The following is a 27,789-nucleotide window of genomic DNA, read 5'->3' on the forward strand; positions in this document are numbered from 1 at the left end:
CAGCACATGATTTCCCCTGGTAGAGCCGAGCCTGTTTGCACTGCTCACTGTGCTTCATGTGTGCAGGCATGCATGTGACCTGTACATGCAGGTATATATGTGTGCTGATAGAGTGGATGTTTTGTAACCTGTGAGGTGTGCTTTATTGAACTACAAGCTAAAAAAAAAGAGTGTGTCTGTGATGATGAGGAGGAAGCAGAGTAGCCCCTTTCAAATGAAAGGCTGCCCTCTACCTCTCTCCGGCCGCCTGACGCAGCTCTCCAGAGAGGCCTGTTTATATTACTGTGGCTGGTCTGCTGGTCAGAGAGAGACACAAAAAAGCACAAAACAAAGCCTCCTTCCAAAGCAATATACAACACAGTCTCATCCCATCATGTGAAATACTCACATAATTCAGTGTATTATTTCAAGCATATCGACAAAAAATGTCCAATTTTGGCATGAAATTGTCTCTTTTTCAGACGTATTCCTCTGCCAAGGTATAAACACTGGCAAAAGTCCATGTTGGGAGGCGGGAGGGGTAGTGGATCAAATCCATGGCGGACTACTGCTTTATTTTGGCGAAGTGCTTCATAAAGCATCTCTTCCATCTTGTTTCCACTCACATTTAGGGTTGAGCATTACAACACAATTGGATGAGATTAGGCATTAAAAACGGGGTGTGGGTTGTCATGCAGGTTTCCACGGTAATGATTCATGTCAGTCTACACAAAAGACATTAAATTAAGTCCAATCAGAATCCATGTATGCAACCTGTCATACATTAAAGATTACATGACTGTTTCATGTTATGGGTTGAGACTGTGTTGCAATGTGAGAAAAGTTTCTGTGGCCCTCCTTGTTACTTAATAAAACTAATATGAACATTAATGTACTGGTGACCTGTCAAGGGTGTACCCCGCCTCTCACCCATAGTTAGCTGGGATAGACTCCAGCCCCCCGTGACCCTGCACTGCAGGACGAAGCGGGGTTACTAGATGATGGATGGATGGATAAATATTAATGTTTAATGCAGTGTCAGAGACCTTATGAGTGTTTTCTCTTCTGCTTCATTAGAACATTTAGGACATGCTTACACGGATGCACGAGTACAGTTATTTGTCAGTAATAAAACTTTTACCTAGTTGTGATTTAATATGACCTGCAGGAGTTTTGTTACATTGTGGTTTCAGTACTTTCTGAGCTAACAGTCTGAACACTTCCATCACTGATCCAGATTTACAGTAGAGCAGAAAAGTTGTGAAGTATTCACTCAAGTATCTCAAATCAGCTGCATTCGCACTGTAATTGCCATTTTTTTTTGCCATCTCATTTGGGAGCACCATACCAAGCTGACTATGGGTTTTGAAACGGTGGGTGCGACACAGTGAAAGTGCAATCACAACTAATCAGTGCTTCTCTTGTTTCCTGCCCACAGCGCCCAACACTGCACCCTATGGGAGCACGGGGAGCGCGCACATCCCGCTGGCCTGCCGGTACCTGGTCCTGGCTCTCTCTTCCTTCATCAGCGTGTACTAGCGGAGGCCAGCCCCCGGACACAATGACTGTCGAGAGCATTTATGAAACCTTTTTGACAATGCTGATGGCTGGAATCCAATCTGGTACAGTTTGTTGAAAAAAAGCTGTTGGGAAAATAATCAGCGTTACTTTGTGTGGGGAAATAATAGTTATTTTCTTTTTTCGTTGCTTTTTGGTGAAATTTCTGTCATGTAAATATGATGTTTTTTTTATTATTGTTATTTCCTCTCTCATGTTTTCTTTCTTTTCTGATTGATTGACCGCCTTATGCTATCCCCCCCTCCGGCCCCGCCCCCACACAACCTCCAATCATATCAACAGCCCCCCGAAACTCCCTTAATCACATACTTTCAGGCCTCTTTTCTCTACAAGAGACGACGGCGCAAAAATTGACATTTTCATCCATTTTTTTTTGTACATGGCTAAAAAAGAAGCAATTGTGCCAAGTCTCCCAGTACACAGAATTACCATACCAATGTTGTATTGAATGTATTATGGGCTGTTGAACAATGGACAGATATTAAGATTCCTAACAATACAAATTTTGATTATGGTGTGTGCTTAAAAAAATACTGATAAAAAAAAAACTGAAAAAAAGAACAAAAAAATGGCAGGGTTTTTTTTCAGGACCTGTATTGTCATGATTACTCAATAGATGGATGAACAGTGTTGAAGGTGTTGCTTTGTTGTATTCTGAAATGGGTTCCCTGCCTGCCTGCCTAACAGCTTTGATCAGGCAGCCGTCAAAAGTAGCAAAATATACTGTATTGTATCTTTATATTTTAATATAGTGTAGGCTTTCGTTTTAAAGTGGGACCAGCTTTTCTCATTCGACCAAGACCATTTAACACGAATCATGACTTTGTACAGAGTGTGAAGGGAGGTACATCGCTGCCCTATGTTTACATTTCTCTTGAAAATATAAATACTTCAATATATTCTCCATACTTGTTTTTTTCAGTGAGTCTGCATAACGTGAATGTCACAAAGAAGTGTTGCAGTTAGGAGGAACTGGCAGAGCTGTTCTATTAAATTTTATGAAGGCCGTGATGAATTAGCTGTAGGCAGCTTGAAGCTTTTGGCCCAAACCTTTAGGCACGATACAATTCTGCAGCATGGTGTCCTTTTACCCTGCAAGAAAAGACATATATAACTGTCTCTCTGTCATTAGCAGCACTTGTTTCCTTTACATGAAGGAACTCCAGAGGCTCAAAGTGTTTCTCGCAAACATATATTTGGTTGCGTCACGTATAGAAAAAAAAGTGAAACCTGGTGTGACTCCAATCATGAGTTATGCTCATCACTGCAAACAAAGGTCAGCCCATTTGAACATTATCACACTTATTGAATGGCCATAGTTACAGCAGGGCCCTCCTCTTCCTACTACAGGGTGCGTTATCATGCGTTGACAAGGAGAAAGTGACCTAGAATATGGTGGTTTCTTCTTGCAGTCGTGTATCCTCTGGGACTCTTTATGATTTTTAACACAGTGACTAAATATGGAAGATGAAACCAAACAGTGTTGATGAAAGAAATGATCCACGTCGTATTTATCCGACCTGCCACTCGCTTCCATTCATTACTAATGAGTAATAATGGAGTCACTGAGGAGGGTGCCTTCTAGCCATACATGGGAGTGGTAAGGGGCATCACTCTGTATGGGTTAAATTCTAGCTCTAGACACATTAACCCTGCCATTACACGGCTAATATTACTTGAACTTTAACCTGTCACCTTTAATTATTGTATATGAATCTAAATTAAGTAATTTTTTGCAGATTTTTTAGATACTCCACATCAATGGTCTGTTACACATAGCAGCAATTATTTTTATTAATAACAGATCACAGAATGACCAATAAGATTTGAGCATTCAACACAGCTATGTAATATATATATATATATTGATAACATGGATGAAAATGCACTAAAATGATTGAACCTACAGGCAAGAACATGCATATCAGCCATATTTATTCAGAAAACATAACAAATGATAATGGCCATTTAATGCAATGATGACGTTCAAAGCGGGTTAGCAACAAGGTGCTATCAGCTCCTCCAGGATGAGCAGATGATCAGTGTGTGAGTCTGGCTTCACCACAACAAATTCAACCATGAGGCCGTTTTGATAGGAAAAGCTAAGGCTTTCTGTTATCACTATAATCAACCATTATAAAGGCTCAGAACAAACGTTAGTGTGAAGGATTAACTTTGTGAAAAGCCCGTCAGCGCCGGCATATTCATCCACAGGTATCTTTAATTCTTGGTTGAAACAGAAGATACTGTACTGCAATGCCTTAATAGTACCATTAAATTCCCCTCCTCTAGAAGAACAGCTCCAGAAGCCCGACTCATGTGTCTCCACATATTAGTGGAATGTTTGCGAACCATTAGTGGACATATCTTTCAATGAAAAATTTGGCATTATATATTCAGCTGATGGCTCTCAAAGGGTATTTTGCGATCACAGTATTTGTCATACAGACTGACGTGTTTGCGAGTCACATCCGGACTGTGTTGTATTTTAAACCAGAGCTGAGGGACGGACAGTAAGCGGGTTCACACAGTATTTTTCCACAATGTGAACTCGTAACTGCAAATCTATAGATAAATAGCCATCACAGTAAAAAGACTTAAAGCACAAACACTGTTATTATTATTATTTTGAATGTTTTGTGGTGATTTTGTTTTGAGGTCTGCTAAACATTTGATTTTTTTTGTTCTCTTATCGTTTGTACTGAAATTGTAATCAGCTTGTTTTTACAAATTATGAAACTACTGCACCATATGATCTTGTTTAGATGTTAAGGTATAATGAAAATGGGTCAGAAGTATATTTATTCTCTTTCCTTTATGAAAACGATGTATAAAAAAACATACATTTGAAACATGTATAACTGGATATGTGACATTTATTTGAATGAGGCACAGTGTGGCATAGTTTATAATGTTGTTGGGTTCATTTAGATGCCATAACTGTTGCTGATTTAAGTACATTAAAAAGAACAATGTTTGCAATCAAATTACCTACTTTTTTGAAACAAGAGGGTGTGAACCAATATAAACAGTATTATAGAACAGATTCAATGTGTGTATATTTGGAGAAAATAGGATTACCTTTTGATCTTTAGAGCCAGTGTGTAGTCATAGTTTTCACACACTTGCGTGTTTGAAGATGTGCAGAGAGTATGGTTGTGCTGCATGTCAAAAGTTAACCTGTGTTTTTTGAGGTGGCCATTTTACTGATATTCATACTTTTTATGAATGGAACCAATTTTTTTTTTTCTCCAAACGTTTGGTTCATAAAAACCTGGTTTAAAAATACATACCTCCTACAGATCACCAGGCTTTGTTTGTTTGTTTGTTTGTTTGTTTGTGATTTATTTCAATCAACTTTTTTGCTGATGAACTGCTATTCAGAGTCATAATGATTATTGATGTGGCACTTTGGTGACAGTCTGGACTTATATTGGTTGCTTGTCTGAGCAGTTAAAGACCATGCTAGTGTTCCATATGAAATGTACTGGATGTTGATTATTTTTAATAATGGTGTTAACAAGTCCCTTTTATCAAAATCAGTATTATTTGCAATAAAAGTCTTCATGTTATAATATGACTTAATGAGCACTCAAAGGGAGTTTTCATTACATCTGCTTCCAGACCATTTGAGCTGGACGTCCTCCTGCCCATCACTGCCAGCCTCCCTCCACCTAATGCCCCCAGAAAAGGTCAAATCAAAGCTGATTAATAATGTTGAGTAAAGTCTGTTTCAACCAATAATATCTGACTTTTGCGTAACACTTTATTTTATTTGCGGGGGTTGTCCTGAGCATCGATTTACCCAGGGTGCCTTGGGTCTGAGTCCTAGAAGAATTTAGCACTTAGCACAAGTATTATAAAAGCACTTCATATTATCTTGTTAAACAGGTTGTACCACTGTACCTAACTAGGTAGATACACCGTGTTCAGCAGCAGTCTGGCATTCATGACTGACTATACTCGTATTTAACTGCTCCGCTTACAATGTTCTCCCCTTCTTTTAAAATGCAGACATGTTGCCTCCATCCAGGGTGACTCTTTCATTTCTCAGCAACAAATTCCATCTGTTTCCTTTCAAGCAACACTTAAACATCCTTTTTTTTTCAAGGATGGGTTTTAAGAGACAATTAAATGAAAAGAGCATGGCCTTCATGCTACGTGACATCAAAACATGACCAACCAGAAAATCATCTACTGACTTTTGGAAGACTCGGTTGCTGTCATTTAGCAAATTCACATAACCTAAAATGCAACGGTTTCAGGATCAATTGATGGCCAAGATGTACATACAGACACCATCTTGAAGCCATAGTCGCACACGCAACCACAATTGTAACGTTACTTCTTCAATTTTAGTTTGCGCCTGTACCATTTTCTTGCTGCAGTTTAACACGGGTATAAAAGCAGCTGTAATATATTGTGTTAGATTTTATACCTGCTGCCCTCTAGCAGCTCTAAAGTATTATATCTCATGCTCTTTTTTTTTGGTTTATTGTCCCTCAGTTTGGTCCATTTGATGCCATCACTGGTAAATCCTGTCTCCAGCAGGTTTCGCTTCAGGTAAGTGGCGTTAGTATGTTTGCACAGTGCAGCTCCAGTCATGGAGTTGTCTTAATTGTGCAGTATCATGCACAGTTGATCCCCTCCCCTCTGGCCTGGAGCACTGTATAAATCCTCCTGAGCCCAGATGGACAGATGCCACCGCACATAGGATTAACCACTGTTTGCACTGCCTCATCATCACTGCCTGGAGTGTATCGCTCAGTGTGTGTGATCTGAAGATCCCTGCAAACATAAGTCACTGCTTATTCCATCCCATAATGCATCTGGGTTGGATTACTATTACTTCTTTTTTAACCGTATGACCTGAATACAGCAAATATCCGCCTCCTAAAAGTTCAGTCGTGTCGATGTACGAGCTGAAAAGAGGCCACGTCAACCACCTGCAGAGATCACTGCCTCACCTCCTGCTCCCAGCTGACAGCAGAAACATCGCTACACTTCTACATTTAAGATGATAGGAGTTTAAATATTCATGTAAGAGTGTATTATTACAGCCCAACAGTACCCAACAGAAGCTCTAACTTTTCCTTTTCAAAGCATCCACGTTCTCTTCATGTCACCACGACCACACTGAGACAACGTCTGTTAAACACGATTTCTTCATCACAGCATTAAAAGTCATTTAGCAGTAAAATAAACATACAAAATGTTATATTGGCTTTTATTCATATTATTAGCCAAACTTTATAGCTCCACATCGAAGCCTTCCTTCAGCAAACACATTGATGATTCCTGAAACATAATTAGATGTTAGTGCCACATAACAGAGAATAAAAACTCACAAACATGTTGTCAAAATCAAAATATTTCCGGAATGAGTGTAGATGTGTGTATGTGTCTGTCAGGAGAGAAGAAGCAGGTTAGAATCATCAGCATTTTCACTCCTTTATTCTGAGTTTCTGTTGTATTTGGATATATGTGTGTGTGTGTGTGTGTGTGTGTGTGTGTGTGTGTGTGTGTGTTTTTAGCCGGCAGAGATTGGCACATTTTATTTATGTGATGATGTCATTACAGTGACAGAAAAAGATGGAGGTAGTGCTCCATTCATTGAAGTGTAAATGTATGGAGCAGGGTTTGAGTGTGTGCCTTTGACTTTCCCTCACTCTAATTACCTGCTCTGCTCTCATCATCTCCACCTGTGTCCCATCACCCCTTCCCCGAGTATTTAACCCATGTGCTTCCTGTTCGTCTAACCCTCACCTGTTTGTCCTCAACTCTTTTTGTTAATGTTTGTTTGTGTGTCGTTTGTTCATCTGTTTGCTCGCCGGGTTTTCTGTTTTGGATGTTTGAGCTGTGCATTGTTTAGGCTTTATTTAAACAGACCTCACCTTTTTGTTCCTCATCTCGGTACTGTAGCACTTAGTATAAAACACAACCTAAAAACGAAACGGCAGTGCAACAAACATCCTGACAGACTGTGAAGGAGACAGTAAGACCTGCCGATGACTCTTCAGGTTATCAGCTTAATGTAACCAGTTCATTCTATACATGAATCTGTAAAAACAGCAGTTACAGAATCACAGCTGTACAGTCAGCTGCAGTCAAATCTATTGTGTAGCTCCTCACAGAGGTGTGTGTGGCTGACATGAGTAGAGCAGAGGCTGTGGACGGGGACTCCTCCACCCTTCCTGTGCCTTTGTCAGTTTGAACTGGGAGACTGTGTCATGCTGCATGCTGGGAGCTGCTGCCTGCCCGCCCTCCTGCCTGCCTGCCTGCGTGCCTGCCTGCCCGTGTGCCTGCCTGCCTGGCTCCTGTGGTCACCATCCCACCTCCCTGAACAGCACACTGAGTTATCAAAAAGAAAAACACACTTTTTTTTGAGCGCATTCAGTTTGGTACATATGTTTGTTGGACAGCAGGCAAAAGTTATCCATCCTGTCAAACCACCTAAAAAAAACTCCATAACCAGCAAAAGAAAAAAAGACAGAAGAAGTTCATGTTTTGTGAAACAGGCCTCTGTCATTCCTCACAAATGTTTCGATCTGTGCACAAACACTGAGTCATTTCTCTCTCCAATTTCTGTGAAATCTTTTTGAAAATGTGGCAGCTGGCACAGTAGAGAGACCTGCCTTTTTTTTTTAAAGGAGGTTGCGTCAAGTATTAGTCAACCTGTCCCTCATTATTTCCAGTGAACTGGAAAATAAGTTGGCAGTCAATGATGCAGTGCCTGAGATAATGCCCGGCTTTTAAAGCAAGCTATCTGAAGCAGGTCTCTCTGTGACGCCGATGATTGATTCACGCGGTGCAAAGTGTTTTCTCATGAAGCTCCGAGGCGAGTGTCAGTGCTGAAGAAGGGAGGAGAGGACTGCCATCGAGAACATGTCATTGTTTGACTGACAGTGACTGTAATCCTGTTTCATTTGTTCCTTCGGCAGATTACATACAGATATATTTACATTGCTGATCAGTGTTGGACATCTTTATTAAAGTTCATCATATGAGGGGCAGCTGATTCTGGGAATGTGTAGCACTCTTGTGTTTTCATGGGAAATTGGGAATGTTTGTACGAACATTCATTTCTCCTGTTTTTTGGGGTTTTTTTTAAACTATCATGCTGAAAAATAAAGTTAAGTCTGGAATGGAAACATATACACCAACGTGTATGAAGGTCCTTTAGCCACCATGGGTTAGTAGATGTATATTTGTAGCCACTATATTTATATATACCACACTCTCAGGTGGTAGAGTGGTTGTACACCAACTAGAAGGTCGGTGGTTCGATCCCCCGCCCTGGCTGCAGCCAATGTATCCTTGGGCAAGACAGCAAGTAAGCTGCTCCCAGTGGTTGCACCATTGGTGTGTGAATGTGTATGTGCTTGTGTGTGTGAAAGGGTTAAATGTGAAGTAGTGTGAATATATAAGTACAGACCATTTATCATATATGATGATATATAAATGTGTATACTCAGCTATGTACAGTATGTGTTGAAGTATGAAGAGCAGTTTCTGCTCTTCACAGCCGCTCTGCTGCTAGAATGGAATCATTTATTCATGACAACATGTTACAGAATAAAAATATCTCAGTCATACACAGGGCTGTGCAGAGACCTTTGGAGGGGCAGGTGCTCAACGTGAAAAAAGATACCACACAGAAACACTCCTTACAATGTAACTGGTTGAATCGTAGCAATCCATATTGATAAAGGGGATAAAGGAGGGGTGGAGGTACAGCCTGTATCCACAAAGCCATAATTCAAGCTGCACATTCATGAAGTTGATGCAATTTCCTGCATACTGGTGGATTTTAACAGAATGTAAACACCTATTTTACCTACAGAAGTAAAAGTTTAACTCAATAACTGTTCAATAGACATTCAATAATAACTCTTTATTTATTTTAAGCAATGATGACAAATACAAAACTAATAAACAAAACAGTTTTTCCAACCTAGTGGTGGTACTACACTAACAGATTATTAAAACAAAATAGGTTTATATCAGACAGCTGTGTGAGCCCGCAGTATGCTGTCTGACTGGTTTATAGGACAGTCTATAAGAATGTCTGTGTGGTGAATTTAATCATTTCTTAGCATGAGAAATGCCATGTGTGGCGTGAGAACCTGTTGAAATGCCTGGGTCTCACTCTCAATGCATGAGACTTGCGAGCCCTGCTGAATATGCATATTGCATAGTTTTATTGCCTCTAAACTAGAAACATGAAGAAAACACGGACTGATGGTAAAATGAGGAGCTTATCCCATTCAATGGGAGAGAGTGTGGACACATGTGGACACATTGTCGGTCTAGTGCAGGGCCACACAGAGAAACAAACAAGCAGTCACACTTGCACACATACAGCCACTTTAGGGTTAGTTAAACACTGCACGCATGTGCTCTGTTTATGGTAGGAAACCACTGTTTTTGTGGAGAGAATGTGCAAACTCCCCAAAAACTAGCCTAGAAACAAACACTAAAGGAGGTCAGAGACACTGTGTTGTCTACAGATCAGATCAATATGTGAAGGGTGTTGTTGGGAAATTGTTGGAAAATCAGCTTTAATATTCTCACTTTAATGAGCTGAGTAATGAGCTCAGCAGATTCCAGGCCATGAAGTTCTATCATTTCTTCTGCTATGTACTGACCTGGGTGCAAATCCCCCACTCTGACAGGCGCTCTAAGAGTCAGTGACACTGGCAGCGGGGAGTTTGATACGATGACAAATGGTTAAATCCAGCAGCAGAATTATTGACTGGAACCAAAATGTGAGGACAGAATTCCTGTGGGACATGAGTTGAGTGGAAGCTGCTCTCCACTCTAATTGCCCCCCCGCCCACCGACTCGTTTCTTTCTTGGCAGCCCCGTGTCGAGTGTTACGAGCGCTGATGAACTCCACCACACACTTTAAGTGCTCCAATAATTAAAGCCCACAGAGATTGTCAAGATAACACAGCACACAACAATAAGCGGAATTAATTCAAGGGCCTTAAACAACATGTTTGCTTGCAGTGTATTTGCAGTGGCATGGCTGGAACCTTCTTCTTCTCCGTCTTTTTTTTATGATGCTTTTACCTGAGGAGACAGCTGAGATCAAGATCAGACTCGGTGGATCTGGAGAGAAATATGCAAATGTGAGGAGATGGAGTTTATCATCCAGAACTACTCTGCTCGGAGATGGAACAATAAGTGACAGCAGATGAAGGAAGAAAAAAAGGAGTTTGTCAAATGAAAGTCAGAATAATGAGACCTGTGTCTAACACAGCAATTAGGACAGCTGTGACAAGATGGACGTTCACTCTGCTGCTGTTATTCTCTCTGATTTTCTCCCTTGATGAGGCCGCTTGCTGGAACAAATCTGTATAGGTTTGAATGTAATTCAAGTGTATAAACTGATCTAACAGCATCATCTCCTGAACATGGAGTATAGAGCTTAAAACAATGCATCCTGGATTCATTTTTTTTCTCATCTCATAATGCTAATGAAAAAAATTTTAATAACTTCAGACCTCCTCTAATCTAACTGAATTCAGCATGCTGAATCCTCCTCTGCTGTCAAACCTCACTTGACGACCTCCATATTGGTCAGAGGGTCACCACTGTGCTGCACAGGCTGCAGGGTGAAACACTTCTTGCTAGCTACACATACTAGCAGATGTTCCTTGTGGTTATATGCGATATATAAGTCTATATATAAGAGCTGCACTGAGCAAACCGCTCTGCAGCCACTAACTACCCTCAGTTTAACAATGGGAGGAATGACTCCAACTGGAACACTGTAATGGAAAACATAACATAAAAAAAGAATCTCACTCTGAACAGATGGAGTCCAGTCATCCTGCCAAGGAGGGACATCTGTCCCTATTAAACCCTAAGATATTATCACCTTTGCTTATGTGTTAAATCAGCATCTACTTTTGATTAGATTTCCTATAATGTTTCAGTCCGTCCTCACCAGGAAAACATAACATGAGGTGGATTTCAGTCCTTGAAAACAGAACATGTGAGACACATCACTACAAGTTCATGTGGGCACAATGGCAGCCGAAAATGGCGACTGAGTGGGAGCTATTTTCCTGTTCCATGTTCAGATGATACAGAAAATCAGCTTTGGGTAATGTGAACTTAACGTATATGTCTATATCTATCTCTGTAGATATGTGTCATATCTATGAAATGTGGTGTTTTTTTGTGTGGTTGTGTTGGTGTGTTCATGTGTTTACAGCAGGTTTTAAGTTCGGCTACATGAACGACAAGGTTCTGTTGTGTCCTGTCAGTTTTCAGTTACTTCCTGTTTTACTTTGACAGAGATCACTTCCACCTGTGTGATCACAAGTCCCGCCCTGATGCCGTTCACCTGTGTCGTACTGTTCCTCCTACCTTGTGTATTTCCCTTCAGTGCTTGTCTGTTTGTTGAAGCGCTCTTCTCTCAGTGCCCAGTTTTTCTGACATCTTGTCTTAGCCTGCTGATTGCATGTCCTCTTCATGGATGTTTGCACTTTTACCTTTAAGTTATTCTTTAAAAAGGCTTTCTGTGTGTATGAGTTGTGCTTTTGAGTCAACAATGCCTAATGCTGGTAAACACCGAAAGCATCGCTGTGACCAAGCATCAAAAATGAAGCTAACAGCTGGCCCCTTGAGGTTCAAAACTCAGTCCCCATGGTCAGATTCCCAACTACAGCAAGGTTAGGTTACACATTTACAGCCCAGAACAGATGGCTTTGGTATAGGTATGATTTTTTACTTGAGTTTATGCATTAAAGGTGTGGTCACTTTAAGAGACGGGTGGGTTCAAGCACACGGTGACAGCCGTCTGTCTACACTTCACACCTTTAGCTACTTTTGTTCAGGAGTTTGGTTTATTTCACTTTTGTACAAAGAACTTTAAAGGATCAGTTTGTGGGATTTAGTGACATCTAGTGGTGAGATTGTGTAATTAACCCTTTCTCTCTGCGGCCAGTGTTTGGTTTGTGCTCCATATGGACACCTGGTCAGTTGGCATGTTGCATTATCCCACCCGCTCTTCCACTTTCACTCCTCTGTCACTGTTTGATTAGATTAAACTTTAAGAAAAGTTCATGCTTTGGTTGCCATAGTGATGAGTCCCATAAGTTTGTTGTCTCAAAAGCAACTTTGAAAGAGGACGTATACAGATAATTTGTAGGTGACATTAAGTAAATAAAACATCATTATGAATGCTGTATTCTGTTTATGCATACTTATAAGGAGTAGAAATACATCAGACAGAGTGGAAAACATCTGTGTTAACATCGCCTTGTTGATGAAAATATTCAGGCTGCAGTAATGACTCCATCTACACATGCCTGGTAAAACATGCCACTACAATATCAACATCATTTCTAGGCGACAGAGTTGGCCTAAATAGCTGAAAGTGTTATTTTCCACATCCCGGTCTGCAGCATGTGTGTGTGTGTGTTTGTGTGTGTGTGTGTATTCTGCATTGCATCTGCAGTTCAATACATCTTGATAAAATGACATGACTGCATGATTTTCTTATGTTCAATATGGGGCCACTACCACAGCTATTCTAACACAACAAAGCAGAGCAATATCACACTGTTCTAACCCCACAATAAACACACGATCATCACACACACACGCTTACAGTTCCATCAAGATATAGTAAAATGCAAACACACAGAGTCAGGCTGCCTTACATAACCATAAAGTAAGCCTGGTGGGCACCGTCATCACAAGTGCGCCTGCAGCCGCCTTCCCAAGATGAAAAACAAATGAAACACTTTGAGGCTGAGCTGAATCCCCCCCTCACAACCCACCCACCCACCCCCATCCTGCGACTCCATCTGTCACTCCCAGCGACTTATTCTGAGCAAGAGTGCTTTCCTGCATGACCTCCATCACAGGGAGCAAGATGAACGAGGTGGGTCTGGTCTCTGTCCTCTGTCTTCTCTGTGCCAAGGCAGCAGGAGCACCGAAGCATCGAGAACACCTGCAAACTGAGAGTAATGAGGCAGCAGGCCACACGGCCGCCCATCCTCCCCGCACTAATCAATCCCGCTGGCTATTAAGGGGGAACAGAGGAGGACTGCGCAGCTAGTTAGAGGAAGTTCATTCATACCTTCACAAACCAGAACCTGTGCTCATCTGTAGCTTCTGTGAGATGGAACCTATTGCTGCGCTACATCTGTAGATGTTTTTTCATTGAAGCTGTTCATTGAAGCAAAGTCAGAGACTGTTGTACAGCAACATGTAGGAACTTTAGTTGATCATTAAAGCAGCGTGCTGCAGTATGAATATGTGCTTTTGCACTCGTTCTTACACCTTCAAGCCGCAGCTCTTATCTTAGAACATGAATGATATATATTCATTTCAGCTCTGGCCGTGTCCATCCTGCATCTTTTCTACCCCTTCAATCTCATGAAGTCTCCTTCTTTGCATTTTCCATTCTCTTTCTGCCTGAACAGGAGGCAGAGGTACACTTCATCATAACATGGTGTGTGTGTATATATATGTATATATATATATATATATATATATATATAATCTTAGTCTCTCACACACACACAAATACACACTTAAAAAAAAGCCTGCCACAGTGTCATTATCAAACCTCGACTCTTCCAGAGCAATCACATCTAAAGAGTATTTTTCAGGAGCTTCCTGCCTGGCACAAGTAGTGAGCATGGCTAATGGAAATTTAATCAGCACTGAGAGAGGGCAGCCGGCATAATGCAACAGATGATAAACAGAAGAAAGATGCAATTGGTATTTATTTTAGACAGGCCATGCTGACAAGCCTGATAATGCCTGCTCATGCTCTTTCTCCCTGAAGCTTCTTTTTGATGGCTCCGAAGTGGCGTGCACCATATTTCACAACCTATCATTTATGGAATAAATTGAGTTATTCATAGAAATGTTTCATTTTTTTTTTTAACCAGCGGTGCCTGAGCCACACGGCAGTAGGTCTAAATTAATAAAGAACAGTGTAAATTGCTGCAGTCATTACATACCGGCAGTATTTTAGAAATGGAAACGTACAAGACTCCTTTGAAATCTCCACAATCTGCACGGCTTTCCAGCCAAAACTGCTTCTTTTGTGAGCGCCTATAGTGTTAACCATGTATATACTCTAAGTTAAAAAACTATGAGATCTATATTCCTCCTACATTATTGTGTTTCTTTAAAAACATGGCTATATAAAATGACATTTTCTCCATGCTGCGATGATTTAACAACATGAATCATGACTTTTACAGCCCACACATGACGTACATTTTGTATTTTATCTCACCGTGATCCAATTTCAGCAACGGCGCGTAAGTTTTTCATGAGTCTATCACAGACTGTGTTAAATAGCCTTTCAAAGCGTCGGCTAATATCCTCAGTCTGTGACATTTACAGCATAATTACATACATTCAGAGGTGATATTCAGATGCCAAAAGTATTAATGTCAGTTTTTATTTTCTGCTGAATGCTCGTCTCGACTGAAAATGAAGGTTTGATAGAAAAACTGGAAATAGCTTTTTTAACACATTCCTGACCTTGGAAACAGCAGCTGAGAAAAATAATTGTGAATTTCTTCATTTTAAAGTTACCTGGTAAAAATTAGATATTGATCTTGTGTTGTGTGTATTCTTTGTTTCTACCTTTTTTTGCTGCCTTTGATTGTGCATTGAATTTTCACCGCCTGTGGTTCAGTGGCACCATTTAAAAGACTGAACAAAGACTAACCAAACAGAGAACCCACTCACTGAACAACTGCTCCATGCTGCTATTAGAGTTCAAAGGCTCCACGGGGTACCTTTAAAGTACCACATGTAAACCCCAGAACAACATATATTAGCTTTCTGTAAATACTGCACAGCAACCAAGTGTTTGCAACCTGTGATGAGTTAATGCGGCACATCATTTCTTTCCTTAAAAAAACTGGTTTGTGCAGATCTGAACGTTGGCTCCACTGCTAACAGTAAAAAGAAAAGTAAAGTATGGGGGTAATTCTGCCATCAGATGGAAGTGTGAAAACAAAACCTCCAGTTCTGTCCACGACCACAGGGTTAAATAAATGTCACCTGGTGGGCACGTGTGTGAAATCGGTGGAGTTTATATATAAATATAAATTTTTACTGTCAAATCAATGGCCAACTGAGTGTTAAAAAGGAAATAAAGAAAGAATAGATGCTCTTATTGTGAAGAACAACATGGTCTGTGTGGTTAAAGTCTTGTATAGCACCATAACAGGGTAAAAGCTGTACAATGTATTGGAGTTATATGTACATGCTGTGGGTGGTGCTTATTCAGGCAGAAAAGGTAAAACAGCAGAGTAACAGGGGGGAGGGGTCAGAAAAGGTGTGTGTGTGTAGTGGTAGTTGCATGATTGATGGTTGGGCTGATGATGCTATAGTTGGGGGCGGTGTGGGAGCAAGCATAGGAGTGTTTCAGTGAGACTCACAGCCAGGGGTAAGAAGCTGGTCTGTAGTCTTGAGGTTTTTATCATCACTCTTTGACACCACCTGCCAGACTGCATGATGGTGAAGAGCCGTGCATGGGTGGATTCCTCGAGAGGTCTGCTGATCTGCTGCTTTCATATCTGATAAATCAGGCTGTTTGCGAGTGCAAGACATTACAGTGAGTTTCTTATGGCTCAAATATCCGTGACAAATCTAGAGAAGTTTTAGATTTTAAGAGGGGTGCCGGTCTCCATCTGTATGTGCACATGTTGCGGGTGCAGTTGTGGTTTTCCTCATGATGTATACAGATGAACCTCGTCTCATCATCAGGCTGCACCGTGGTGTAAACAATCTTTCTGTAAAGATAAGACATTTTAACAGAGAGGACTGTGGGGATAAACTCACTGTTGTGGCCAGCCTCTAGTGGCCATTAGACGAAACACAGCTGGGTGTATTTTCTGTGAGGGCATCCAGTGTTCATGATAACAGGCTTTGTGGCCCTATAGCTGGTCTGCTAGTCAATCAGTCCATAATCCAGTTTCAGAGGGAAGCAGCCTCCAGACTCTTTTATTATGCTGTGTTTTTACCATATAATTTACCTATGAAAGGGCTTCATTGTGCACCGGGAGACGACATGTTTCTACACCAGTCCGGTAGTTTTTCTGTCCTCCAGCTCTGTGCCACGGTGTAACACAACCTGTCATTAGCACTAATACAGCTGTCAAGGGAACTGCAGAACTGTTGCCTGAACTGAAGTGCAGCTGAGTTGGTTTTCTAGTCCTCCTCTGAAGTTTGTCTCGTTGTTCTTCAGTGGCTGGAATCAGGCTGATACCTTTCTGTCAGTGCAACCGTCCAGAGCAGCATCCCTGCAGAGACATCGCTAATCAACTCTTGTTTTGGTCCTCTACAGCTAGCGGTTGGACTTCGCTGGGTATCTTCACAACTGTCAATACTGTCACACATCTCCAGCATCTGGCAGCATCATGACAGGGAGTCATTAGATGGATCCTGGCACCGCATGCACACAGCATCCCTGCTTCCTATAACAGAATATAATCCTTCATTGTATTTGTAGCTAACACTACAAATAATTTTAAATCTAGTGAACATGTAATGTTTTTAAATCTGTTTTGTACCTTCGTTACACTCCCTGCTGAGAGCATGTTGAGAAAATAGAAGCATCCATTTAGCAACAGCTTCCAGCTATACGTTCCTGCAGATTTCTTTGAATTTGATGTATAATCTCTCATAAACACAAGATTTAAAAATAATAAAACACCTCCACCCTGGCTCAGAGACGTACTGTGTCTTCAGTGAGCATCCAGATATCTAAATGAACTAAGTGAGCATACTGGTCTGGAAACAAAGCCGACAGGGACAAAGAGAGAGAGAGGGAGAGAGAGCTTGCTGCATGATGTCCTGCTGAGATAACACAAGTTTCCCTGCCATGTTTTTTTTTCTTCCTTCAGAAAAGCATCATGGCAAAAACAAAACAACCACGAGACTGTATTTCAGACAGACAAATGCGAGCAGACATATGAGACCAACTTTGATCTAACTAAGCTGTTCCACATCCTGAAGGCTCTTTAGATGTCTTGCAGTGTCCTACTTTAAATGAAGCTGTGACTTCTGATGTCAAACAGCACGGACCGAACCCAGCTCATAAGAAACCCATGGCCGTAACTGTGTTTGTTGAATGATTAAGAGGGTTTCAGTGAACAACATGTGCCTCTGAGCTTTAGTAACTTCTGGTTGATTAGAAAGTCATCCATTTTAATGGCTTTTCTTTTCCCTTTGTTAACAAGGCAGCATACTCTACAAGAAAATGGCACCCGAATGAACGGCGTGCTATTAGAGCGGAAATAATAACACAAAGTTGCAAAACAAAGCAAGGAAAGAAAAACATGGGGACACATCAAAGTTTGAGATACAAAGATCTGCAATCTTCTCAGCTTGCTGCTCAGTTGACTCCATTTTTATAAAGCAAGTCAAAATCATGATTGTTTTAGCTCGATGTTTTTTTTCTGCACTGCTTAAACAGGCCTTTGTAGCAAAGTACTGAATTACTAACATACTTCAATTTAAAACATTAAAAATGAATTACAATTATGTACAAAAGTAGGCCAGAGACATCTGACAAAGTTAGCATGCTAACCAGCTAGCTGCCAGCACTTGTGTAACAATGAAGCTCCAGTCCGTGCAGGTGCTGTGAAATAAAGGTGCAATTCCTCAAATGGACACTTAAGGTTTAATCTAAATGTGAGGTGGTTCCCATACACCATGTGTGTGTGTGTGTGTGTGAGTGTGCGTGTGTCAAAATGTCCCACTGAAATGTTAACAATGAAAATAAGCATGTTTACGACCTGGCACAAAGCAGTTTTGGTCTCTGTGTTTTCCCTCTTTATGACTATATTTACATTTTATTAAGTCATTAGTTGAATTAAACCGTGCATGTATGCAGAATAATTTTGAGTGACAGGTGTTATAGTGAGTCATTGGAAAGTCAACGCTGCCTTTAGTCCAACATGAGAGGAGCAGAGGATGCAGACAGAGTATTCTAATGCACATTAAACACAGGCCTGAAACCAGTGCTGACATGATGACACTGTTAATAATTTCCCATAAGTGTTTAGTAAAAAAAAAATGAATATGTACAGACTGGCCTCGAAAACCCAGTGTGTTCAGTTGATTTGAGTGAAGAGGCAGAAGGACTAGCACTTTATGAACCACTCCATTACCGACTCTTATCAGATAACGAGCACAAACGGCTCTCTCAGCATTAGCGCTGCCTTTGTGACACCTCAAACATTCAGGAAAACTATTTGATAAGAGGCACAAAGAGGATTTATGAGGTGTCCAAATGTAGTGTTTGATCTGACTGATCCAAAAACAGGATGCTCTGTTCTGAGTGTGGATGATCGTGTGGGTGACAGCGTGTGATGTTTGTGATGGACTGCTGTGTGATGGCCTGATCTACTCCACCTAAAATACCTTCAGAACTTGAAACTGCACCAGGTTTCATCAGAAGCCTCTGAAGAGGTGTTGGAGGTGGATTCTTGGCTGAACAGAGCATGAGATTTTGGCAGTTCACATCTAGTCTGATACCAACAGCCAATTTTAAATGACAATGTTTCCCAAAAACTCATCAAGACTTTCCTCATCCTAAACCTTAAATGCATTCATTAAGCTACCTTTCTGTAGAGGACAGACGCTTAAAGAAGGATTTAACTGTCATTTAGCCTGGACTAAATGTCCGGCATTAAAATGCACCTATTAGCTCTTCTAAAGGCCATTCATTAAAACATCATAATTAACCACGTGTTTCTCATGAGATTACATGGCAATGAGTGCTAATCCATGTACAGATTAAACAGAATGTCATGCATTTATTAGTTAGATTTATAAACGCTGGTGCATTCCACTGGACGTACCCAGGTCAGTCTTTATGCTAAGCTAAGCTAAAGGTGTGTTTCAGGTGGGCTTTCAGTGCCATCCTGAAAACCCACACACACCTAAAACAAAGCATCACCCTCTGCTTCAGACAGTGGTGAGGTCTCCTGTTCATCTCCAGACATCTACACGCAGCCATGTAGGATCTAAGCCGTAAGAATCACCACAGACTCCCTCCGACTCCTCTCAGTGGTGTCATTAGGGCAGAGCTTTCTACTTGCTGAGGGACCAACACAGAGAGGCTCAGGAGGAGGTTCTAGCTTCAGGCCATTCGGCTTTGGAACGCAAGCTTTAAGAAAGTCTGCTCTTTTCTACCTCACACGATGACACACAAAAGAATCTGCACCCTTTGTGCAGCTGTGTGAATCTATACAGAATCTTAAAGCAGTTATTTTAAGGAGTGTCATATGGCTTCATATGGGGGACAGTTCAAAGTGTAAGGCAAAGTATTGGGGTAACATTACAGACTATGTGCAGCTGTTTTGTTTCTTCATGTTTCTGGCTTGCTTAAAAATCCACTGTCATTATTCAGCTTTGTGTTCTTCACATACACAAGCCCTGCATGATATCTGCTGTATTTCCCTTTGTTAAAGCTTGAATCCTTTTTTCGAAATGCTAACTGGCATTTGGTGGGCAGTATTTGATCCTGTGGAAACGTGTGCAGCTGAAAGGTTCCCTGCTACCTTTACAGACACAGAACAATCCCACGTGGGAATACAGCGTCCCACCTTCTCTGTCGCTTCCATCTCACAACTCGGCCAGCTCTCCCTCAGGAGAAACTTCAACAGAAAAACAAGGCGATTAGAAAAAAGCAACCCTCAATACAGAATGAACCACCGTGCAGTTTACCTCCAGACATCAGCTTTTATACCCCGCTGTAGCTCACCGCTGTCTTAAAAACACATACGTTTGTTTACTCCGTCACTCACTTGACATTTTGAAGTAATTACAAGTGTTTCTCATTATTGAGAGTCTGAATCGGTGCTATTTTCTCTCAGCACCGTCACATGTTTAAAGATTTAAAGAAACATTTAATTACTTTGTGGGTTTTGCTTGGATATATGCTTAAGTTTGAACTTTTCACTTCTGGGCATATGGATGGCTGCAGTGCTGGTGTGTTGTGTTAATAGGCCTCACAACACCACTAGCAGTTCTCCACGAGCACGTCCCGCTTGATGCAGATTAGGTACGGTGAATTACAGATCAACTTATCCTTACTCTGATCACTGTTCAGGCAACATGCTGCCACGGTTTCATGTTTGATCTATCATCTTACGATGCAGTGATAAATATAAGATGGTAGCACCCCCCACCCCCCCCACCCCACACACACACACACACAAACACACACACACCACCCCCACCTCCTTCTTCCCTCTTCCCGCCCGCCTAAAAGTTCATATCTCCCAACATCAACACAACATCAAGTGTCTTTGCTGAAATGTCACAGATATGACAGGTGATAATTTACAATGGCAGCTGCAGGGCGGAGGACAGAGTACATGCACAATCTCTATCCATTACATCTATGTGCCTGTGTGTATATGTGTGTATATGTGTGTGCACCTCTGTGTGTGTGTGTGTGTGTGTGCATCATTTTTATGGGACAGATAAGCAAGAGGATGTTGGTTTTAACGCTGTCTTGGTACATGGCGTGTACATCTCATCTGTGCTTGACAGCCTGTTATGAACTCTCTCCAAACACGTCATTGACAAGTGTCTTAAGCTGCCTGTGTCTCCTTGAACCGAGGATAGATGACTGTGTCCGCTTGAAAGCTTAACAATATAAATGATTTATACCACCCAAAAGTCCTCTCAGTGATTCATGACCCTCTGCATGTATATACACACATAGCTGTAGCTGGCATTAAACACATAAACAGCCGAGCTAATGCTGTGCATCTCATCTGCCCCTGCAAGCTCGCTGTCCGGATAAAGAGCTCTTTCTGGCATTAAGAACGTGACATTTCCGCGATAAACCGACCTCTCAAAAGCTGCATGGGTGTGCACATTCGTGAACCTGCCGTCAACTTTTATAACACATACCCTTCCTTGAAATCTGTGTTGTACAAATGTGCATTTGCATAGAGGGACCGTTCAGGTCGATATTTTCCAGTTAGGGCAACACTGTAAGATGCAAACAAATAGTGACAGAGCAGCAAATATTATGTCAGTTGTAGTCTACTCATGCGGTTTATTTGCCATGAAATGAAGAAAATAAATGTTACGGCTGCATTGCAGAAGTTGGAAATAGAGGTGAAGTGAAGCTCCACATTTAGAGAATATAGCAGCACAAACACATGGTATTGTTTCTCATTGTGGTGTTTTTGAATAAAAATAGCACTTTAAGGTCAACTCAATTAGCCTATATTCTTTTCTCAAATTGGAAACCTATTTGCATGCATGTGCTTTTCAATACTCTGAAATCAGTCAGCTGTGTCGAATTTGTAATATGGTCGTAGGTGCCAAAGCTTAGATATTTCCTAATTACAACATAATTGATGGCTAATGTTTCGTAGCAGGCAGGAGAGTTGCTGTTAACGGAGCGACAGCATGAACAGGAGAAGTTAAACTCCACTATGCTTGAGCAGCTAAAGTTATTACTTCATTAGAGCCAGAGATACACGTGTGGCGCCCCGATCCGGGCACACAAGCTATCAGCCTGGAAAATCACACAGAGATTGTGTTTACATGGTAATCGGCATTCAAAGTGCACGGGTCATGATCAGGAGAATTAATCTAATTACCATTATCATTATTTTATTATCTGATAAATTGGCTGTCTTGACAAACGCTCCCCGAGGAGACACACGTGGAAAATGGCAAAGTCTCCGAGTCAGAGCAGTTCTGCTGGAATGATCAAATTAAAAATACTTGCCAATCAAGTGTGTGCACAGGGAAGGATGTAGTGAGAGTGAGGGATCTGGAGGCCATGAGGACACAGCAATGCTTTGTTAGGCTCAATGTGAATGAAACAAAAAGGTGAAAGCTATGATGTCATGCTACATCAGAGATATCTACTGAAGCTGTCTTTAAAGAGAGTGTGTCAGTCTAACATCATGGACGCCTCCTGAGAATGTGTTTCATCGACTTCACCTCAACAACCTGCTGGACACGGTAGACCAGCTCACTGGCATCCAGTCCCTGGTGCTGCACAGAAGTGGGAACAAGACATGTATGACAATATAAAAATAGTTATGTTAGGCAGCCACATTTTAATACATGTAACATAACAAGAATATTTGAAAGGGTCTGGCACTTTCAGAAGAATATTTCCAACATAGCCAGTTATTGTCTTCCACCCAATGAGGTCTCAGCCACATAAATAACTGTATTGCTCACCAACACAGTTGAAAGCTATGCTATTTATTCATGCTAACTGAACATATGGAGCTATTGCCAACATTATCTTACAGGATAACACAGCAGCGACTCCTGGTTGAGGGTTAGATCTTAAAACTTGTCCCACAGTGAGTCCTTTCCCCCATGAACATGTAGAGAGACACACACGGTTCATTTTCTAGGACTGAGACATCAACCTCATGTTTTCTGAGTTTTGGTTCGGTTACTATATGTTGTGATCAAAGTTCCACCAAGTATTCACACAGAAGTACTAACAAAGAGCAGTTACTATATTGGTGTTAAAACATGAGCACAAAATGAACTTTTACAACTAAAAAGAACTCGTCACAATCAAGGAGTTTAGCACCGTAGCCTGTCAGAGTTATAAATGAAATTGACTTCTCTGAGCAATTTAAGAGAAAAATACAGCGACCCCGTCTAGAGTTTGGCTCTTAAAAAAAAAAGAAAAAAAAGAAGAAGAAGAAGAGAGAAAAGGGTTTTTAAATTAACTTCAGTAATCAGTCACAGCAGTGCCGGGGAGCGTTTCATTTAAAATTGAATTGCTAGGAAACAGCTTACTTCCTACCAGCTGTTGACATTAAGAAACACTGCAACAGGAAATGAACCTGGACCCCTCTTTACAGTGCAGCGTTTGAAACTGTGAAATTATCTTCAGGAGCGGTGACTGTCAGCTGGAGCGAGCACAAGTAGATCAGAGAGAGCCCTGTGTGTGTGTGTGTGTTTCTTTTTCAACGATATGAAACAGATTTTATAATATCTTTATGGGCTTTTTAGAAAAATACAGTAATTATTTATAAAAAATTAAATGTCAACCTCATGTTGCCTTTACAGAATATCTGAAGCTCTATATAAATATTATTATCATAATAATCTTGTTTTATAGGTGTGATAAAATATATTATTTGTTTCTTTTTCACTACGATTGCTTCTCTCCTGGACGGCTGGATGCGATCAAACCTGTTCCAGAGAGGTTGCAGTTTCCATTGTTCGGTCTGAAATGCAGCAGCTCCTTTGGCTGCAACAATTACTTTGCCTTTCATTCAGTCCCAGCCCACATTGACTACAGTGGGTTTGTGTGGTAAATCCTTGCCTGTCAGCTCTAACAAAACTTTGAATGCTCCAGACTGAAAGAACCCAGAAGAAGAGAACATGCTCACAGCACAATTGTTCGTTGCTTCCCGGTGTCTCACATAAATATAACTCAGGCTCTGAGTTTTGATTCATGGAAAAATTGGTGACAAGGTTAAAGTGATGTCAGTGCAGAAGCTTAAAATGAATAAAACTTTGTTTTTGGAATTTGTAGGAATGAAAAAAAAAACTTCATTTCAGTCCCTAACTTCATTTCATGCAACTTTATACTTCCACTCTGCTATGCTGGAGCAGAATCTGCTGTTATACAACATATCAAATGCTCAAACATACTCTATAAAACACAAAGTTATAATAACTTTCGAAATGTGGCAAATGACAGGACAGCACTTCATTTCCCAGAATACCTTGCTGTATCCATGTCTTCAAAATGGTTGTCCAAACATTTAGGCCATTTTGTTTGGAGTGCACTCCAGTGAACTATGCTATCTGAGGACCAGAGCTCTTTGTATTTTTTATTTTTGTAAAATGATAACACACAAAAGGACGTCTGTGCTTGTGTTTGGTGACATGATTCCCACAACACATGGAATCCACAGAGCAATCCACCATTACTGCACTGCTCCAGTCTGTGGTTCCATGAAGGCTACCTCAAACTTCAAACAGCCACCCCAGGTAAGTCTACAGATCTGTGATCTGTCTTTAGTTTTGCTGCTCTCTTTAAAATATAATGACTGTGATCTAATCACATTATTTCTCATTTCCTTGTTTGAGTCATGAATCTTAACATCATGTGAAAGTAAAATAGCCTTGGAGGCAGAGCTCTAGGCACACGGCATTACAGAGAATCCAATAATCTTTGCAGTAGGCCTACAGATGTAATTGTGATATAACATAAAAAGTTTCTGAACAGACAGATATCAGCCTGTAAAGTAGCCTACTCTAATGAATGATCATTACATTGACTAAAACATTGCTATGTCTGTGTTCTGTGCTGTAGTGTTAGATTGTTGTGATCTTGTGCTCTGCCATGCTTGTTTTCTGTTTAATTCTTAGTTTGTTGTACATTTGTATCCTCGTGGCTTTTCTTTTTTCTCGTCCTTGTGCGTTATTGTTGAAGTTGGTTCTTGTTTTCCTTTGGAATTACCTGCCCCGGCCTAATGTGTCTCACCTGTGTTTTGTTACCCTGCTGTATTTAAGTCCGGTGCCGCCATTTGTTCTCTTTGTGCGTCTGTTGTTCCTCCCAGTGACGTCTGTGTTTTTTCCTTGTGGTAATCTCCTGTGTTGAAGCTCTGTGTGTTTTATTGTTTGGATTATTTGTACCTTGGTTTGGTTAGTCTTTCTTCCACCCCTGGACTCCCTTCCACCCCTTTGGTTTTCATTGTGTTTTTGGATTTTCTGGCTTTATTAACGCTCACCTGTTGTTCCACATCTGCCTCTGAGTGGTCTGCATTTGGATCCTACCTACCTACACAACAATTGTTTCATAATTTCTTTGAAATGAAAATGCTGCCAGTTATTCAACATTAAGGGGATTTATGCTCCATTTGAAAGAAAATGTTTAGAAGTATCACATTGCAATGAATTCAATTTAATTTTTTTGCACAGCCCTGCTCAGGTGGACTTGAACCTCAGACTCGTGAGTGAAAGCCCACCATGTAGCCTCCCTTCTCTTTACTCTGACTTTTGTGGCTGTATCAGTTCTATTTTAACAACTTGTCTGTTGGATGCATTATCGACCAAATGTTGCCTTGCAGTGATGAGGGAAAGTCATTTGGACAGATGGGGAAAGGGTCAACACTGTAAAAAAAAACTGTGTGGGATAATAGTTCACTTATTTGCTGTCTGTGCCAGCTGTAGCCTACACCACTGTGTTACATACACATACCGTTCTACAGTGGAAACCATGTGTGGGGTCATGGATACATTCATTGGATACATTATCTACGTTCTTTGTGTCACACATGGTGCTGTGTGGGGTGTAGAGAGAAGAATAAATGTTGCTGTTTCAGACAGCATCATGACATTAACAGTAGATGTTTACAGGTGATTGCACTGTGATGGGAACATTTACAGGAAACCTCTCGGAGAATAACGAGCTTCCTTTAAAAAGGGAAATTACACTTGGAAGCAGAACAGAAAGTCAGTTTCAGTTTTATGGCGTCATAATGAACCCTCTGATAGGTGCACAATTAAATGGACAGTGAGCTTGCTGTTCCTCCATCCATTGCATGCTATGTGTTTTTTCCCTTTTCCTGCGGAGTCTAGCATCATTAATGTAGTGTTTCCCAACCTGTGTGCTGTGGCACACCGGTGTGCCGTTAGAGATCACCAGATGTGCCGCAGGAAATTATCCAATTTCACCTAATTGGGTCGATAATGGGAAGAGCCGTGGCTCAAGAAAGGTTGGGGAACAGTGCATTAATGATTTCAGGGTGATTGTGTGAAATAAATGATGACCTCCTGACCTCGCGTGGCTCCTTCACAGCTCCTTGACACAGCAAGCAGTTAGTCGCATTGCAGCACTCATTCACTCTCCTCTACTGTACTGCAACCCCAGGATGGACTGACCCTCAGCAGAAAGCTGCTGACTGACAGCATAATTCATACTTCTCCTTAATAATCGCTTTAGCTCTGGCCAGTGTAAAAGCACAAAGGACAATGGATAGTGTTTGTAGGTGTGATTGGAAACAATAATCGCACATGGCCGGTGTGGCAACTGTCTAGACAGATTTCCCAGATGTTTTCATGTTGAGCACGTCAAGGCATGCTGCAGCTAACAGGCTAACTGTGTCACACTCGCAGGATTTCAAAGCACTCCACCGTCACACTGATCACTGTATGTATTTGTATGCATTTGTTTGGCACATCACCAACTGTTTCAGACCTCCCACATGAATCAGCCCCGCTCACACTGCGAACAACAGATCTCGGCGCCGTGCTCAGTCCTAATTTAGGTTAGGCCTCTGAAGCTTTCTTCTTCTCACTTATCTCCTCAGAATATTCACAGAGGCTCTCGATCATCACTCACAGAACTATATTTAAAGTCATCATTACAAAGAGATGTAGAGTAAAATGATTATTTCAGGAGGCACCTGCCTGGCGTCCTGTGTGTGTGTGCACTCATTGCTTTGTTTCAGTGGGAGGAGAAGGATCAGCTACAGATGATCTGCTGGCACAGCATGGCTGCTGCTTCTTTGTTAACCGCACGGCCTCAGACAGTAAATAATCACATAATGGTTCGCACTGTGAATGCTAATATAAGTGGAAACCCAAAACAATGCAGCCTAATGAAGGAGGCACACGCTACAGTAGCTCTTTGACAGAAATTGAAATGTATCAATGCACACACCACATCTTTTCTCTGTGTTTTCTCTCTATGTGTCAGGCAACTAAATTATACATTGTGAATACAGTATATTTATAATGTATCATTTCACGACAGGGGCACTGCATCTGCTTCCTTACTAATGAGGTGTTTTGTATGCAGGGCAGAACTGGTTTAAAGGATTTAAGCGTGCTACACATATGTTTAAATACTCTTCTCTTTGTTAGTATAAAGCAGTATTGATTAAAAACAGAACTACATAAAGCCATTTTCAGCATTGCAGCTATTATACTACATAAATCACATAGACGAACGTAGGAAAAGATGTGTTTCCTTGGGATTCGTTTGCTACTTCATTCTGAGGGGCTGCTGACTGACCCAGGGAGGTCACAAGGACATGGTGGCAACACCAGTGCTCCTCCTCGCAGCATGGAGAACAAGTGAGCTGTTGAATTCAAACATGGCCCGTGGAGATCCTGGAACATGACCCCAAGAGGGGCTCCAAGCAGTAACCTCCGAGAGCAGAGAAGTGAAGCCCACGTGGAACTGGGATGAATATACATACATATAGA

The 27,789-nt window shown here is 41.2% G+C and overlaps 1 protein-coding gene across 2 annotated transcripts in view; it reads left to right on the forward strand.

Annotated features, from left to right (window-relative positions):
* Positions 1–4,959, forward strand: part of negr1 (neuronal growth regulator 1) — a 127,163-nt gene extending 122,204 nt beyond the window's left edge. For both annotated transcript variants that reach the window (XM_028404415.1, XM_028404416.1), the window contains one exon: positions 1,418–4,959. In XM_028404415.1, coding sequence (XP_028260216.1) covers positions 1,418–1,518 — 101 coding nt within the window. In that variant the 3' untranslated portion in view covers positions 1,519–4,959. The remainder of the gene's footprint in view (positions 1–1,417) is intronic.
* The last annotated feature ends 22,830 nt before the right edge of the window (positions 4,960–27,789 follow it).

The sequence above is a fragment of the Parambassis ranga genome, chromosome 4, assembly GCF_900634625.1.
Source record: "Parambassis ranga chromosome 4, fParRan2.1, whole genome shotgun sequence".
Classification (NCBI taxonomy): domain Eukaryota; kingdom Metazoa; phylum Chordata; class Actinopteri; family Ambassidae; genus Parambassis; species Parambassis ranga.